This window comes from Anser brachyrhynchus, assembly GCF_964034855.1.
Source record: "Anser brachyrhynchus genome assembly, chromosome: 1".
Lineage (NCBI taxonomy): Eukaryota > Metazoa > Chordata > Aves > Anseriformes > Anatidae > Anser > Anser brachyrhynchus.
The window spans coordinates 91,130,248-91,149,734 of NC_137694.1; the positions used below are offsets into that span (position 1 = coordinate 91,130,248).

Below are 19,487 nucleotides of genomic sequence, written 5' to 3' on the forward strand. Positions count from 1 at the left end.
GTAATACATACTCCCTAGAACTTACCTGTATCTCCAGAGTAGGAAATTACAACAATGTACTTATCTGCTGCAACCTGGTAGCAATGTCAGGACTTTTTCTACTGGCTGCCAGTCAAGGCAATCAGCAACATGGAGAACAGCTTTTCTTTTCACTCTAATACTACTACAGCACAAATGAGAGGCAAAACAAAACAAAACTTGTCCTCAAAAGAATTCACAAATTACAAAACTGCCAGCACCTGAGACTCCTCTTGAATGGTAACTGATACCTGCTGGTGCTACCATCCTCAAAATGCAAAGCAAGACCTTATTCCACAGCTGAGAGAGATCTTCCACAGCTTAGCACATCAGAAACAAACACAGAAGGAACTAAATAACATCACATGGGAACAAACTCTTCTTCCATAAAATTTGTCTGAAATGCGTGAATCTAAAGTCCTAAACTGATACATCGCATTCACACACACACGAAAAAAAAAAAAAAGAAGAGCCCCTTACAGATCAAAGTATTGATTTCTCCAGAAAATCAACAGCAGAAACTTCACCTCCGTTTCTGTCCTGGGGGACTAGGGACAAAAAGCAGAAAGAGAAGATGATGAGGGAACTTTAGTCTCCATGATGCAACCACTTTTATTCAGGTTTAAATCCCAAAATACTGCTTTTAATGAAGGGGTAAATCCCTCTCACAAGTGCACGTACATATCATAGACATCTGATAAAGTAAAATTCTTCAGTGAAGTAACTGCCACAGCACCCAAACATTAATACTCTACAAAATTGCCTAAATTCCCTAGAAAAAGCAATCTGCATGCCATTAAACTGCGCAGACACTTTCCCTGCATCCTCAGTTCTCACTCACTCCTTTCTTTTTTTCTGCTTCCAACACATACATGGAGGTCTTTGCTCCCTGCATCCTTCCCTCCTTCCAGTACAAGCTGCATTTCTGGCGCAAGAATATTGCTCTAAATGAGCTGCTAGAAACCTCTGCATGACAAGTCATGCAAGCTAAAGGAAAAATGGCATGTGCCTCAGTTGGAAGTCTTAATAAGGAAAGCAAAACATGTAGAAAGATGAACGGACAGACTGAAAAAATACTTGCACTCAGAAAAATGCAAGCTGACATTTAAAGACATAAGTGAGAACTAGACTCGCTTTTACTAAGCTCCCTGACCTGCTGATGACATCTGATTTCACCTTCATACCACTGGATTTTAGGAACCCTCTGAAAGTGGTGCAGATTTGACAGATCCACGGGGAAAGGAGATGTAATAACTTTTATGTTAACCAAATGTTTTATATTTCTTCCCCAGACCCAGAGAAAAGCCTTCTCTTATGCAAAGCAGAAAGAAACCTAAAAACCCCTTAAAGAATACCAAAGCAACAATTTCCCATGGCCAAGTGGACTCAGTCAATTCCTGCATAGACGGACAGATGTAATACAAGTTATACTGCACACACACATCCTACATCATGGTCTGACATCCAGTCCTTCTACAACTGTGACTATATCATCCTTTTGTCTCTGCCAGAGTCAACTGGGGCAAAAATTTAATTTTCACAAGATATACATGACATTTAGTTAGCTACTTTCTTCTAGAGTTTTCTCTTCAGCCTTCCAGAAACAATCTTTGTGAAACTACGGCTGAAAGCACCTGAAAATCAATTCATGAAACAAACTCATTATAAACCAAAACTGTCAAGATTTATGCAGCTCACAGATAACAAGCATGTGCTGTAAGGCTATGAAATAGGTATGTGTTTGTATGCTGAAAAGGCTGCATATAGTATCAACTATACACAACTTTGCACATCCATCATCTGCATTTTCAAGTACTTCATCAGGCAAAAAGGTGAGTGTGTGGATGGATCATAAAGTTATCCACATTTATGTGACCTTCAGAGAAAGAAGACCACAGAGAGCTTCTACTAGGTTCAGAACAATGGGGATAAAGAATAAAAATTTTGCTATATATGGTAATATTTTTGGACAGAATTCTATACTCATTTGACCCATTAAGATATCTGCTAAACCTTGGAATAAAGTAACTGTAAAAAAAAGAAAAAAAAAAAAGTAGAGAATTCCCAGCAGTAAAACAGTGGTTTCAAACAGCACAGGATATCCCAATTTTTCATTTTTTTTTTTTAATCACACTTTTCACTGAACACCAGAGAAACAACAGACCTGCAGATACAGAGCAACGCAGACTGTTTTAAAACCACTGATAAGCTTTTACAAGCACTGTTTATTAAAAGTCAGAGCTGATGGCAAGTTTATACTTCATCAACTAAGTCAAACTTCTGAAAGCATTGGAGAGGGCTGCTACGGGAAGAGACACTGCTCTGAGCACAGCCCCCTGGTTATCTCCACCTTTGGGGAGCACAGAGAGCCCTTTGGAGAGGAAGGACCATCTTGCCAGAAAGACCATGGGCATGAAGCACACGTGGATTCTCTTCTGCTGGTTTAACAAACAGCAGGAGAAAGCTGCTGGCTGGCTTTTTCAGTGTACAGGTTGCTCATACATAGCTGTATATTTTAACGTAAGATTGCTTAGACAAATGCAAATGCTCTATGATCTCTTTGGCTTGAAGCTTGTCTTTTGTTCAGAACCCAAATATTTCATATAGTGACATAGTACATTTCTTTTTCTATTTTCCATCATCTTTTCTGCTTCATCCACAAATATGGATACTTCATTTTGCTTTTTCCTCCATCTTCCTGAATTTACTGTCTGGGGCTCTTCTTCTCCTTAGTTCCATCTCCTTCTGTGCAACATTTGCTGTAGACATCTATTACATTGCTATAACCTATAGCATCTGTTACCTACTGTTTTTCCCCCATAGTATTCCCGCTCTTTTCCATGCACAAAATGCCAAAGGTCACCGAAACAAGCTAATGCTAAACCATCCCCACAGTCAGTTAGCCCAATATGATCTTTCTTGCATTACTCTTGGTTTACACATTTTTAGAAATTTGTGGATACAGAAACAACTCTAATTTAATTATGGTTTTATGCAAATTCTATGTTAATCAAATTATCCTGGGTTATTTCTAAAGATGCTTCACTGTTTTTTTTTATTGCCCTGTTTCTCTCAGATACTACAATATGTCTTTATTATTTATTTTGACCTTTTGGCAGTCTTACTGTATTGTCATTTTAATATTGTCATTAACCATTCCATAACCTTTCCAGTCTCCCAACACACTATGGACCTTGCTCACACAACCCATTGGTGATTACTTATTACATTTCTGTATTCATCCTCTCTTCCACAACAAAGGCATTTAATAACCGTTTTGAACCAATGATTTCTCTTCAGACACTTAGTTCACCTCTGTCCTTTCCAGACATGACTTTACCCCACTGAATGTCATGTCACAAAAATGTGCTGCCAAATTATAACAGTTTATATTCATTTTGGTACATCACGTTTACAAACCATTACTCACATTTAGGATGACAGAGGTAGGAAATAAAAAAGGCATTATGCAGTCTCTGGTTCAATGCAGGAGCATTACTTGCACATAGCTGTGTTTTACTCTTAGTTACAATGTAAATCCAACAATTCCTATGACTAAAATGGGTTCATGGGTAGGTTAACAACAACTTCAGTACACTACAGACCTTAGAGCTTTGTCCAGCTTTCAGATTGTCCAATGTGACAGAGTTGATATGATAAAAGTAATTGTCTCCTGCTAAGAACTAAGTTTAGGCAATTTACCTGGGTCACTATTCTAGACATCCTTTTCATTATTCCTCTTTCATTTTTCTATATAAACCTTTTCAACTACTCCACATTGTTAAAACCATACAGATGGGAAGTTAACTATGTCAGCTATCAGAATGGTTGTGGCATTGCTTGTGAGGCCACAGAGCAAAGACCACCTAACATCATCTTGTCATCTGACACATTTAACCTGAAAAAGTCTTCTGTTACATATATATTCAGAAGCAGCTGGGCACTTCCCACCTCCACCTCCAGTATTTTAGTCCTGTAACACTTTCCTCTGTATCGTTAATAGAAGATATTGCAGAAGTTCTGCCCCCCCCCCCCCCGTAATTTTCAAATGCTGTTAATACATTTTTGTTTGTTTTGCTTTTTTTTATTGGGATGCAGAATCACATTTTGGTGGAAAATACAGTAAATACATACACACATTCCTCTCAAATGCAGAATCACATGTTTGAGATGTTCACAAGGATTTTAATTGCTAGGAACATAAACACTGACTTTCAAGCATACACATACTTGTAAGGCCTTTTAAATTCCAACCAAGTACTATGGTACCACACCTCAGAAACCCACCAAAATCAAAGGAAGTTTGTTAGAACAAATCATTTCTTTGCAAGTGAGAAATGAGCAAGTCTGACTTTGTGTCTTTTTTTTTTTTTTTTTTTTCAATCCGGTGCTCCTCTGACTATGCTTAGGGATGCAGAGCTTTATCTAGAGGCTTTTCCTGAGTTGGACATTTTTAATGGCTGTCCTCCACGTAGGTACTGAAATCGTTAAAGTGGACTACAGCTTGAGTGGAGCAGCTCAGTGAAAGCCCTTCTCACATGACCCATGTAGGAATTAAATGTGGCAGGATGCAATTCTAACACTGTAACTGTGTAAATTTTCTTTTTTTTTTCAATCATATATTTTTATAATCATTTTTAGTAATGCAGTGCATGTGAGCATGCATCTGCATACACACAGATAAAGGTCCCAGAGCTGCACACCAACACCACATTCAGAGAACATCCCTGCATTGTCGTCAATCTCCCCAGGATCTCACAAGATGACTTCAAACCAGGTGAACCTTTGATAGAAGGCTGTCAACAAATCAAGTGAAGAATGCTTGTGTCTCAAAAGAATAGCTAATGTATACAGTCATATACATAAAATTGTTCCCCCAACTTTGAGAACACACAGAATTAATTCTGTGCAATCCATAGCAAAGCACTGGAGAAAACCTCTACACTGTTCCCATCCTTTTGGGGACTTCAGTAGGTGCTCGGTCTGGCATTTAACTGCATTCCGCAGACTCCTCCCATGCAGTTGGTACAACGTGGATATATGAAACAAGACGACAAAACAAGTTGGACCAAAGCATTTGCTGGCAAGAAATACGAGAAGATTATTGTGTTTTTCCTGTAATGGCAAAGGAGGGAAGTTTAACAGTAAAAAGGTAAGTTGAATGGAATGCTATCACGCATAGTTTTGTTTTTCTCCCTGCTTTTGTTTTGTTTTATAAATAAAAGGAACAGAAATTGTAAGCGGACTGATTCTTGTCTATTTCCTAGGCCTCTTCCGGATGAGGACCTTTTACTGAATTTGAACACGAAAATAAGAAGAAAAGGAGATGCAAGGTTTTAATTCAAAATCTCTGTTTTACAGAAGAATGCAAAAGGAAGGCTTGAATCTGTATATTTAAATCAGTTTTTCCAAACAAGGCATAACCAAATAGAAAAAAGCCAGTGCCCTTCTTACTAAATGAATTTGATTTATAAATAAAACACACTGCAAGTGGCCATGCCAAAACTTGTTTACATTTGGTCACAGTACTGCCTTTAACTCAACTAGTAAACTAGGTTAAACAAACACACATCACATTTGACCAGTGTTTGTAAATAATTTTAACATGCACCAGTTGAAATGCATATGGTTTTTAAAAAGTTCATTTCCAAACATGTCAGAAACAATTAAATATAAATTTTATATATAATGTAAAATAGGATGGCAGACAATCCTGCAAACTTCTGTATATCAGTCATTGCAAAAGAATCTGAGGGCATACCTTCAGTTCAGATGGTTCCTTGCCCCTTTGTTGAATTCTTTCACTTTCTAAAAGGACAGAAACCTGAACAGATTATGTACTTAATAATAGATATATAGTCTTTTACACCGTGTATACAGAGATCTGCCATTCTTCCTATTAAAACAGAACTCTCAGTCAAGTAAAACCTTATTTTCTTTGCTCAGTCCTCAAAGTCACCACTTTTTAACCTACACAACACAAATTGCAGATCTTTCAATTTGCATCTCTATTAATAAGTGGTTTAACAAAATAAGTTAGCTCTGAGTTCAATGCTGCCCTCCACCTTCTAAATTAAGACACTGCACTAGTGCAGTCACATGCAACTGAATTCTCAAGATTTAGTATGCCACACATCTATCAGTTTTCCTAAAATCTTAAAAACACCAAAACTCCGCATTTACTTTCTACTTCCATAATTTGCTCAGTTTCTGCTTTCATTTTAGTTATCAATGCTTTAAAACCACAAACTCCTCAGAGGCTCAGAAGTGGGGTAACCCACAATCCACCTTCTATTACAGCATTAGAAAGACAATGCACAACCGCCTCTTAAAATAGCGTGTAAACTGAAGATTTCACAGTACTGAAGTTCAGTAACCGGTTTGTTCCACGATTTGTGAATTGTTGTTGGGAACTCCGTGCTTTAAAGCCAATACCCCTGTGTATTTGCATGCGTTAGTTTTCAGTCTACAAAACAGAAATTATGCAGAAGTCATATTGTCCTAGCAAATCAGTCACGCAGTTCAGTTTCCACCTGGGCTGCACGTTCGTTTTGAGCATAGACTACTTCTCCACCCATCTGTCCTTCATCTGCATAGTACTGTTCTACCAGTCTCATTAATGTTCACCCCTCTGGATGGTTTCATTGTAAGAGGATGTTCTAATCTGAAAACCATTTACTTTTGAATATACGCTGCTAAATTACAGTGCCAGCAGGAGAAGCACAGCTCAGCCTCTCCTCTAAACATTTAGTCAGGCTAAAACACTTCGACATAAATGCTGTACAGTTCAAACATTTATTACCAGGTTTCAGAGTAAAATTAAATTACTGTCATGGATACATTACATTTATTAATAAACTGTCACAAGAATATTAAAGAAAGTTAAACAGGTAACACAAGGATATCAGGGAATATAAACGCTCAAGTTCCAGTAGCAATGTTTGCTTTGCCAGGTTACACATCCCGTAAGTTTGATGGAATGCACTGCACATAATGTATGAAACTACACAGCCACGAAGAAAATTAACTTCTGAAGTTCTGGTTGGGATTTTAATTTTGTGCTCTGTGAAAAGGGGAAAAGCAAGGATCCTGTTTATTTGAACTCCTAGCAAATATTTACACACAGGTTCGGGAAGGCAGTGTTTTGAAGAGATGACAGGCACAAACGTCACTGCAGTTTGAAGGAAGGAGTCAGAGGGATGCTAGCAGTTAACCCAAGCTCTCTCCTTCAGAAGCAGAAACCAAAGGGTCCTGCCTCGCCTCTGGAAGACGAAGGCTGTTGTGGTATCTTCTTTCCCATGCAACAGTAGGGAATAAAGATCCGTGTCTTCCAGATTGAAGGCAGCAGAAATAGCTCCACCAGCAGTTTAAATATGGGTTGCTTTCTACAGATTTCAATCTAGAGTCTTCACTCGCCCTCACACTTAACACCTCTCTCCACATATGCTTTGACTGTCATTCCACCCAGAGATTTCATTTTCACTTCAGTTTAGCTTCCATTATTACCTCATCCCTCTTTTTTTGTGCCCTATTCACCCTCAGGAAACATTTGTTTGACTTTTTTTTAAAAACAAGCAAACAAAAAAAACAAACCACTCAAATCAAAAAAGTATTGTCCTTAAAATGCTCCTGGCCACTGAATCTTACATGAAATCTCCCCTTCAGGCAGAAAACACAAGCTTAAGATCCTCAGCTACCATGGAAAATGTTTGTCAGATTGGAAAAGAAAACATTCAGATTCTAGACAAATTTATCTTCCCTCACAAGAGGTTTTGGAAAACAAGCTAGTATAGGACGAGACTTCTAATTTTTAGGAACTATGGAGACCTAAGAGACAGTATGCTGTTACTATCTCTTCCCAAGAAATCTTAACTCCTCCAGAACCCATTTTGGTTCTACTTGTCAAACCTCTGGGTGGTAAAGGGTAAATACCTAAAATAAAATGTGATGTTGCTTGTAAACTGCTTCTAGACTGAAACACCTAATCAGTACATAGACAAGGTATGTACACTCCTGCTTCATCCTGTCCTTGGATCCTTTCTGCCATTCTAGTAGGCACTGTCCGCGTGTTCATCGGTAAGCATAGCATTACAACTAGTAAGACTGCTCAATACCAAGACAGTTAGGGGAGAAAAAACACATGAAGTGAGGAAGCAGGGCTTGTTCAGTCTTGTAAAGGGAAAGCCAGGCAATGATCTAATTGCAGACTGCAAAATCTTGAAGGGGGCTTAACACAGCCAAACTCTCCTCAGTAGAAGCAGATGGTATAAGAGAAAATGGCATCAAACTGTGTCTTGAGAAATGCCAACAGGTATCAAGCAGAAGCCTGTCACTCAGAAGACTGCAGCATCGGAACAGGCTGCCCGCAGGGCCTGTGGAATCTCCACCTCAGAGGCTTCCTGGAGTCCACTAACACAACACCGTAGCTGCATTAGCAAGGGTCCTGCGTTGAGCAGGAGGCTGGGTGGACTAGGTGGCCTCCTTGAAACTCTTCCAAAAGATTTCTTCATTTCTCTGATAACCTACATGTCTGAAAATGAGACACATTTCAATATCACAGTTTAAGAAAAGATACCAAGTGAAAAGTAGATTCTTAATTACATCACTCTGCAGCCTGATCCACAAACAACACTGACATTTTCAATCAGTAATAATTATACAGCACAATCAGACCTTGAAGCACTTAACCCACCAGAACTTTTTGTCCGTATCAGTGAAGTCTAAACAGACCCTAAATAAAGATTGTTCATTAAAATCTACCCAAAATGCTCTAAGTCAAAGAACTGATAAAGTATATATATATAAAAAAAAAAAAGAGAACCATATCTCCTACCATTCCCTAGCATTTCTATACAGAAAGCTCACATCTAATTTAGAAAGCTTCAGTAATACAACTACTGCAAGCAATTATTGTCCTGTAGATTTAAAGATTCACTTTGGGATTTTTATTTATGTCCTTTAGAAATGAGAATATAGACAGAGCGATTCCTCTTTTTCCCTGAAGCCTGACTAAAATCAATCAGCAGCCCCTTGAGGAAGGATGACATTGACTGCCCCTACTTGTCTAATGCAATGGCACACAAACGACAGAGCAGCACAGCACTGGCCCATATGTACACGTGCTAGCAGGCAACTATCAACCGTTCTGCATGTCTTAAGTTATCCTTTTCGGCCTCTGCAAATCCAACAGCTGAAATGCAGTTCTGGTCTGTGGGACAAGGAGGAATAGCAGTTACGAAGGGCAAAGCGACACACGGACAAAAGGACCAAGTGACCCAAATAAATCTCCTGAATTTAATCACTATGTTATGCCTAAGACAGCATCTAGGCACAGTGCAGAAAGCCCGTTTGGGTGGTAGTGGCCCACGGGTGTTGACAGGGCGGCAGCCCGCCCGTCACTCCACGGCCATTCCCTCAGGCCACAGCCCGAGGTTCCTCACCAGCCCTCAGGGCTGCAGCTGATGGAGGCCGAGGGGCTATGTCTGGAAAGGACACTTGGTTAGGAAATCTGCAAACACAATCTTTGGGCTGTTTTACTAAAATGTTTAATAAAACAGCCTGAGGTGTGGGGGGTGAATTGATGTGTGCCTCTCCTGCCTGCAGACTGCTGCAGTCTCAGCCTCATCCTTTCAGCATGAGACCCAGCAAGTCATCAGTGCACTTATACCTTTACTTCTCCATACCTTTCAAAAGTCATTTTAAATTTCCTGCCAGAAAATACTGTACTACACGATGACACTCACTTCATGTTATTTTTCAGAAATCTAAAAAAAAGAAAAAAAAAGACCTACCAAAAGCATCTAGACTGTAAAAAATAATGCACAAACCCAGGAATGCTATCTGGCATAAACATTTTTGGTCATTTTAAAATGGAGATTATAATTAGCATTATCATCTAGATGTTGTAAAAGCAGTCTTAAAACCAACTGCAGCGTGCCCCTTTGATAAATAATGTAGCATTCCATGACAGTTACTCTATTAACTTTGTTTTATTCTGCTTTATGCGAATAAATTCAGCACAACAGAAAATGAACAAAATTATAGAGTAAGCATTTCTTTACAAAGGGAAAAATATCTAATGGTGATCAAGCCATTTGAGAGAACTTCTCACAAATGGCCTGCATTTATGCTGACAGGACTGACAGAAATAAAACTCTGCCCATGAGGGGAATGATGCCGTTTCTAAGCTTTGAAAGCTAAAAAGAAAAAAAAAAAAGCAAGCTGAAGTATCTGCAATTCCAAATCCAAATACAATCTTTAAAGACTGGGAATAGAAGCCAGAACCTGCTTTTTTTTTTTATTGGAAACCACAGAAAACTGATACCCAACCTTCAGCAACCCATTACCAGTCAGTAAAATGACTGATGAGGCTAATGAAATATGTTTTTTTTTCCCTCAGTAATTATCATTATAAAAATGGAACAACAGCACTGCACTTATTTTACATTTAGCTGTGGTTTTTTTTATTGTTTCTATTTCAAAAGAAAGGAAAAAAGGCTCTCCCCCTCTCAATGATGACATCATGGAATCTTTGTTAATGTTAATGAGAAATTAGCACACTTTTCACTTTATGTTAAAAGCTATTTTTAAATTGCACCAAAATGCAGTATTGTTATGATCAAACCGAATTTTTCGAATGAATAGACAAGAGACTACAATTTTCAAATCAATATGTATAAAGAATATTCCAGTGCACCACATCTTAAAACCACATTTCTTTCTCGTAACAATGACTGACAACTTATAGCAAGAAAGTTGTAAATATAATTTTGAACTAACATTGCAATCTCAAACTTTTTCAAAGCATTTCTCCCATTTGTTCAGTCAACTCCAGCTAAATTTTTGCATTTAAACTTCCCTTTCAAATGCATGCTTAATGAAAGCAGCTGAGATTGAGCAAAAATCTAACAAAAGTCAAAGCCAGCTAAAGTATATCTGAACTACGTTCTTATTCTGGAATACTCGTGTACTGCTTCTGTAGGCATCGAAATTTTCATATATTCAGAAAGCAGGACTGATCAATGCTGTCTAACACTATTCATATAATTAACATAACCATCTCACATATCTCATAGCTTTAAATTACTACTAACAGCAGCTATCAGAAAGGGGAAAAAGTACGAAACAAATACTTTTTATTTTTCATCCATCACGTTCAGAGTTAGTGTAAAGGAAGCATCCATGGACTCAAGTATTCTGATTTGGGCTGTGAATCTGAATGAACAGATTTTAGTACAGGCAGATTTCTAAACACCTCTGCAAAGCTAAATCATTCACTTTATATCTTATGAATAAAAATATGTTCAAACAGTTTTATCAGTAGGAAAAAAAAAGTCTGTAAAGGACAAAGAGCATTTTTGATTACAGGAAATCAGAGGTGAAAGGAAGAGTTTGTGAAAAGTAAAAAAAACAATCCTTTAATACACTTTTATTATTCTGAAGAAAGAAGAATAAAATGAAAGGAATATACTTTCAATGTAAACCAAAAGCAGACATTTAAGTTAAAAAAAATCAGAATATATTAATGAAAAACATTTTCTCAATCAGTTATTCAGAGCAAGACGAAACAAAGTCGATGATTGACAAAAACAGAATTCCTAGTGGTTGGTTTGACTTTCAGTCACCAAAATAGTCTGCTTAAATTTCAGACCTGATACACAAGCCCTGAAAGGCAGAGTGACAGTAGGAAATACATGAAGTTGTAAGGAGACCAGACCTCAGGCAAAACATACATAAATCCTGGTTTTAACAGAATGTTAACAGAAGTACTAAGGAAATTCCACTGCTAACGAGTAGGAAAAAGAAAATGTATTACATGCCCATTTTCATTTTGGAAGCAAAGTACTTCTTTTTGCATTTTATAGAGATATTTTTCAGTTTCAATCTTTTGTCTTACACTGATTGTTTGATAATGTTTTTAGTACATTTTGAAACACATTTTCACTACTACCTTGTGAGTCTGGTAACACTCCCCACTTCAAATACAATATCACTTAAAAGTTGACAAGATTGGTGTCTCAGACAAAATATATATATGTGTGTGTGTGTATATATATACACATATACATACACACAAATGAAGACATCAATCAGTATTGAAAGAAAACTAGATTTAGGTGAGTTCACAAATTTTTGTATTTGTTGGCCAGTTTCAAGTACAACTTAAGGCTGAGCTGTCCTAAGATTCTGCAGGGGAGTGAAAATCAAGGACGTGTAAGGTAAAGAAACTTTCTGTGTACCCAGCTGAAGGGAGGGCTGAAGCATGACACCAGGAAACCCACCCACAGTAAGGACCTACTGCAAGAAAAGCTTCAATCACAGGACGCAATGAACCACAAGACGCAAAGCTACAGGGAAACAAGCCTCATTATTTCCAGTACTCATGGAAGTACTTATTAATCTTGAAAACTTCTGTCATATAAACAGAAAAACTTTCTGTTCGTAATGACCTAAATAACTGATTCCTGAATGCAGTTTATCCAAGCGTACCTTAATCACAGGCAAAATGTAACCGTGACCAAATTTTTCTCTCCCTTCATCTAGTCACAAGCAATAGCCAAATGCTTATTTATTGAGACTTTTCTTCGTCTGCAATATCACACAAAAAAGGGCCAAAAAGTTTTTACTGTGCCACACATTAGCAGACTATTGCATCCAGAACAAATGCAGCCAGGGAGACTCGCTTTGCTTTCGTGGGTAGGCAGTAACACAGTCTAATGTGACAAACTACTTTCAGGCTTTTGAAATGTAAGAAAGGAGACATTTTCCTCATTTGCACTTAAGATTTTTGATTCTAACCCAATTCTGGTTCATGGAAAAACTCTCATCAATCTCCATCATGCATGTTCTGGCCTTCCTCGCATAACACAAGCTATTACAGAAACAGGGAATGTTATCCTTCCCTCCTCTAATACTTACTAAAGTTTCCATTACTGAGATCCACGTCTTGCTTTGTCCAAATGATCATGAGAGCAAGCACTAAGAAAAAGCAAATTATTCACACCAGATTTTCAAAACAGTTCAGTGTACAGTCAGCAGCTGAAATATGTGCCCCAAAGTTTACGATAATGAGCACACCCAGCTCTTGAGTCAGACGGATCTGAAGAAACTCAGGGACCTAAAAAACTTCTCTCATAATTAAAGGCTGTATCTTTGTTTCACAAGCAGTATTTTAAAATTTTGCTCACAATTTACTAACTGTGATCATGTATAGATAGGGTTTTGTTTGTTTTAAAATAATTATCTATTACTTGATAACAATAAATGCCAGAGCATTCTTTTCTCTAGCTACAAGGAAGAAATAAATAAATAAACATTTATTTTACTTTTCAACCAACTACCCAAAAAACAAGCACCCAAGAAATTTCAAGTCCATAAATACGTGATAAACATGTAAATATCAAGTCACAACTTGGGTGACAGCAGAACAATGCACTGCTATTATGTCAAAGACATTTTTCCAAACTTCCCAAAGAACACGGAGATAGATTCGAAGTACAAACATCTTTCTTACTAAAAAAAAAATCATACTGAAACCAATACAACGACTCACATGAATATGCAGAGCAGGATTTAGACTCTACTCTTTTTGTCTTGTATGAATTATCCATCACATTTCTATTGTGCATTATTAAAGTGACTTGCTTTTTTATCCTCCCAACCCCCACATCTGTGCTGCTGTAATTTACGTGAATTGCAGTTAATGATCACTTGCGTTATGCTTAATCAGCATATCAATAATATACTCTACACAGACTAAGTAGCTCTTCTTTCTTTCCCCTTTAATGAAACCTATAGAAATGGAACTGGTATTTGACTGATTGGCATTACAAAAAGGTTGCCTAGGCAGGTGCTGGAGATGGTAGTACAGGATACAGGCCTTGTGACTGCTGCCAATCATGCTCAAGCCTCAGCAAAGCCAGCTATTATATTCTTAATTGAGTATCTAGAGGGGCCGATGTTTGTTACTTAAGGGATTTTAACGAGCTTGACCAGATCGGTGTTCCTGACGCCAAGGCTGTGGCTGTGTGGGATGGTTCAAGGAGAGATCACATTCTTACGGGGTGATATTACTAAACCATGGACTAAAACACCGCCATCAGAGTGTTCTTATGTGGGACACGGAAATCGTTGAATACAAATGAGCTATAAATCTTAACATGAATATTCAGGAATTTCTGGAAAGCTGTTATTATATATGCCCAAGTCAGACCGAAAAGAAGAAAGAATAGCCATAGAATGCAGAAAATGACAACCATCCAATCTGGGTCGTTTTGCCAGAAATCAATCAATATCATGTATAGATCAGATAGAATGATTAACCTAATAAGAGGTTTATTAAACACTTTGGCTAGATTTTTTTTTTCTTTTTTTTTTTTTTTTCTGTACGTCAGCCTCCTCAACATATTGACATTTATGGCTTCAGATGAGAACACTGCTGCACATTGAAGAAGAATTGGCACAACACCAATACTCTCATTTGTGAATCACAGCCTCAAGAGTAGCTCTATTACCTTTACCTTGTAAATCACCACTGTGCTATTAGCAATCTTTCAGTGTGATGTGACAACTTTATTATAATGTTTTTCCACTAAAGTTTAAGTTCATATTTTAGTTAGCTTGGAGACTGATGCAGACATATTTACCAGGTTTAATTAATTGACTATAAATAATGGGCTGTAAAAAGAAGATGTCTCTTTCTTATGATGTTCACGTTGTCATCATTTTACAGAATAACGCCTATTCAGACAGGATACACGCTGGTGTTTTCATACTATATTTCATTACATTTCACTATGCAAGCTTAAAATTTCACACTACTTTGAGGGCTACAGTTTAGAGTCTTAGTTCTCTTACAAAAACACAGTACATGATCTATATCAATTTACTAGTAATTAATTTTAACTAGGAATTTCATTAACTTCTAAAAACATTGCTGAAATTCCATGATTTTCTTTGGCTTCAATATACATGGACATTACAGTAAACAGGAATGGCACGCACAGACACAAACAAGTTGTGCTGGATTTACCTGACACAAACTTGCAGAAGCTAATAAAATTGTTTTTAGAGAGCTGGAGACCCTTTCTGGTGGGGTAATGCAGCACATCTGTTTTTCTTATAGCCCCCAAGATACTGTATGTCATTCCCTACCAACTGCTTTAGGCATCCAAGGCAAGAGAGGCACAGCTGCAGGGAGCTGAGCAGTAGATCTGCACAGCTGCAAGGACATGAGCAGAGCAGAAAAGTAAAGCAGAAGAGGGCAGGGCAGCCGAGAGAGAAACAAAAAGAAGATTTTGCAAAGGAAAAAAAAAGTGCAAGTGAAGACAAAATACTGATGAGCTTGAAATTGCTGGAGAGTTCCCTCTTGGACATCCTGTTTACAAAGGTTTCTTATTGGGAAAAGTCAGCAGGAACAGCCACTAGAAAGAAACTTGAACCCTCTTCCTACCTCTTCCCCTTGAGAATGGAACAATTTGTTCAGAGAGAGAGAGAGAGATCTACATATTAACTCAAAAAATAAACCAAGCCTTAATCCTTAAGTACTGCTAAACACCCACAGAACAATTTGTATCAATAAGGCACGACTTTAATATTAAAAACTGAATCCCACAAGGCATATATACAGAAGTACTATTACTACCAATATCTGTAAAAGTAATAAAGGCCAAGTAACAGCTTGCCCAAAGCTACAGAATAGTCAAAAAGTAAATGCTCACAATCCTACAAATAAGCAAACACCTGCCAACACTAAGAATTCAAAAAGAAGTTGGTTTGGAAAAGCAATGGACTCCTAGCTAGAAACTCCTTGCCCTTATCAAGACTAGAGACAACATTTCCCGAAGACTTACAAGGGGCAGTGTGCTCTGGCAGAGGTTTACTCATAGGGAAGGAGACTGGCTGAAAGATACACAAAAGCTTCTAGGAGTTGATATTGAAAGTTACGGACCTGAAGTAAGACTTCTCTAAGAAGAAGGAAACGAAGCACCATTGGGGTGGCACAAGTGAAAGGGCAGCAAGAGAAAAAGCCACAGGTCTTTGAGCGCCTTAGGGCTTCAGCCTACTAAGTAGGTTTTTTGTTCAGGGGACAAAATGTAGGAACTTGATTTTTCTTGCATATCTGTGCTATGCAACATAAAAATAAAGAATTATGTGGTGTTTTTTTGTTTGTTTGTTTTCCCTATGCACAAGCACACAGAGAAACAATAAGCTGGAGAGTGACTGGACGTCAGTGCCAGCGGACAGCTACAAATTGATATTCAGATGGCAAAAATGGTGGCAAATGCTATCTAAAAATTACGGCATTAGCCAATGTGAAAGCATAGAGGCTCTAAAATGGCACTTTTCTAAACAGAATACCCAGTTTCATTACTTCTGGATACAAGATAAACAAACAAACTCAAGAACATAAAACATTTCTTTCATTACATTCCAACTAATAAATAAAATTCAGTAAAAAATTCAGTACCTGAACAATTCATCACCCAAGTTACCAAATGAGTACTTACATCACCCGCTTACGTCCACAAGTTTTTCACCTTCTGCTATTTCCATCTGAGTAAGTAATCAAGTAATACTATGAAACAGTTCCATGATATCTTTTAGAAGTACACACTGGAATAGAGGGAGGAATGGTGCTTAAAGACAACTTTTTTGTTCAATGCACCTTTTGCTTTCATTTTCTCCAATAAGCTCTTCATGGGGATTACGTGCATTGTGATATATGTTCTAAAGAAAAGGGAGCAGAACTTCATAAGCCTTATATTTCAAGTTCTGAGCAGACAATTTTTGAAGCTCCAAAGGTCCACAGCTATTGCACAGTGTCCTCTGAAGAGGAAACAATGGTTAAATAGCACATTGGTCTGTAGCACCACTTTTCCATTTCACAGTCTACTGAACTCACCCCATGTGACGGGTAGGAGATCCAGCCCAGCTCCCCTTGAATTGTTTTTGAATCCAGCAGATTAACTACAAAAAGACAAAATGAAGAAGAATGAGTTTCATTTGCCTCTGCCCAGTTAACCTCAGTTACCCATGCTAAAAGATGTGTTTATTTGAGGACCTTGTGAAGCAGTTGATTTGTTCAGGTGGCCTGGCAGATAGCTACAAAGAAGAAAAAGACAGACGAATGAAAAGGATTGCCTTGTTTATCTTAAAATGTGGTATGAACAGCAGACACGGGAACTTTTCAAAACAAAAAAGTGACAAAAATAAACAATGGATCTCTGTCCAAATTAATTACAGCAGGGGGTAGGAACAAAGCGGTTCCATCAGCTGCACAAACTACAGTGTTTTCCCCTTGGATGCCTGAAATTTGGGTCAATGCATCTAACCACATAGGTGAGATCTGAATATTTTAATCATTATTTGATTAAAAGCCTGTATTTGGCATATATAATTTTCTCAGAATGCAAGAATAAATAATGAATGCTGATTAAAGTCTTTCCTTTATCTCCTTCTTCCTTCTGATCTAATTTGTTCTCAGATTGTCTTGTAGTAGTGAACTGTTTTCTAAATGTCATGTGTAATACCGTAGATACAAAAGTAATTATTTACAATGCTTCAAGTTCAGACAAAGCTACTTAAAGAGCAGCATCAATTTGTATTTAATCTGGCCATTATCTTTTTTTTTTCTTCTTAAGAGGAATGTACCAATTTTCAGAGGAAGAATGAAGGTTTTATTTGTAAACAGTCCAACATAGACATTTTCCAGCCAATCCAACCACAGTGTTTTTATATCCATTTTAAAATGTGATGTAAAAAATAAATAAATAAATTGAAGGATATTCATCCTTGCTGCTTATGCATTTTTGCCGAACACAAAAAATAAATTCAGTTCCTTAACATGGTCATAGTCTCCAAGTGCTTAATCAAAAAGGTTCCTAATTAACCATTTATTTATTACCATGAAGCAGAACAGGTGAGAACTGATAAAAAGCATCATGAAGAATCATCTCTATGAATGCAATCCACTGAGGTATTAGTATACAACACAACAACATTGCTTATGGTGCTCACAGAAAACAAAATAGATAATTTCCCTCATTTTCCTTTCCTATTCTTATCAATCTGCTAAATTGACCTATTTTTATTATATTGGCATTGACCTTTCAGTAGCTGTTTAATTTTGGTTATCACTTAAAAAACAAACAAAACATAACAGAGCTATCAAGGCTTTTTTTTTTTCTCCTCTCCTCTCCTGTTATTGGGATGTACAGGAATACAGAAATATTGGGATACACAGTAGGGAAAAACAGGTATACAGTATTAGAAACCAGGCCTCGTCATCAACAACCACAAATACATGCATCTGCGTGTGTTGTGTGTATGTATATATATATGCACACATATATACATATGCAGTACTATACTACCATGAATGATCTGCTTTCTCATATGGGTGAAAAAAATTCCCCTGCAGTTATACAACACTTTAAAAGACAACAACAGCATTTTGCATTTTACCTACATCAATAACCAAAACATTTTTATTAATCTTACATAAAGAACATAGCCTGGCATTTTATTTGTTGACCTCCAATTTTCATCAACAATTCAGTTTTCAATCATCTACACAGTCAAAGAAATCAGTCTTTTATTGAGTGCATGGGGCCCTACGCAGACTATCATGAAGCAAGGTTTGCATCTATAAAAAGGAAATACTAATAAGAATTCAAAACGAAAAAGTGCAGTTCTGTGGGAATTTGTAATCACAAAAGCAAGATTATGGATCTCCTGGGATAAGACATACATTTGCTGTGCATCTGCAATACGTGGTGGTGAAGGAAGTATGACTTTTGAGGCAAATTACTTGGCAATATGTTGCTAAGGCAAATCACTCAGGAAAAAAAACAATATATTTATTTGTTAAGAATGAGCTTCTTGAAAACATGATTGCAGTCACCCTGAAATTTATGAATTTAGTCCAAATTCATCAGTCTCATCTGGAATAATACACAGGAACAGAGTCACAGCCTGGTGCTAGTTCTCCTCTTGGGGCTTACCAAGCAACCTAGCAGTGAGAGCACACCCTTGAAGGACACAAGATCAGCACTCAACATCTCTGTCCACATCTCCCTGTGCCACCTCAACAATGTCAGAGCCCCGCTGCCTGCCTAGCTCTCAAAAAAGGTTCACCAGGTTGCCAAGTAATCTAACACTCGCACACATTAAATAAGGCTGGAGGGGCAGTTCAGTGGAAGCCACATGTGCCTGTGAAAGGATGGGGTTGGTTTAACACCAGTAGGTAGCGAAGCTCCACCACTGCCCCACAAGAGCTGGATGCCCCCACTATAGGGCTAGAGAGCAAGTCGTCATGCCCTTCCACCCCTCTAACAGGGGAAGCTTACAAGAGCACGGGACACAGACCTGCAACAAGCCCTCACTTCAGCAGACTTCCAGCTCAGAAGGTTTCAAAACCAGAAAACAAAATTCAAGCTCTTTCTTTTCACGGTTAAGGGCAAGGAGTC

At 37.7% G+C, this 19,487-nt stretch overlaps 1 protein-coding gene across 5 annotated transcripts in view; it reads right to left on the bottom strand.

Annotated features, from left to right (window-relative positions):
• The window catches only part of EPHA3 (EPH receptor A3), a 217,827-nt gene that overhangs the window by 183,484 nt on the left and 14,856 nt on the right, over positions 1 to 19,487 (bottom strand). For 4 of the 5 annotated variants that reach the window (XM_080603572.1, XM_080603571.1, XM_080603570.1 and 1 more), the window contains exon 2: positions 16,922 to 16,986. In XM_080603572.1, the coding sequence (XP_080459698.1) occupies positions 16,922 to 16,986 (65 nt within the window). Of the gene's footprint in view, positions 1 to 25; positions 4,033 to 16,921; positions 16,987 to 19,487 lie in introns of those variants that run through there. The other variant, XM_080603573.1, reaches the window with a different exon arrangement.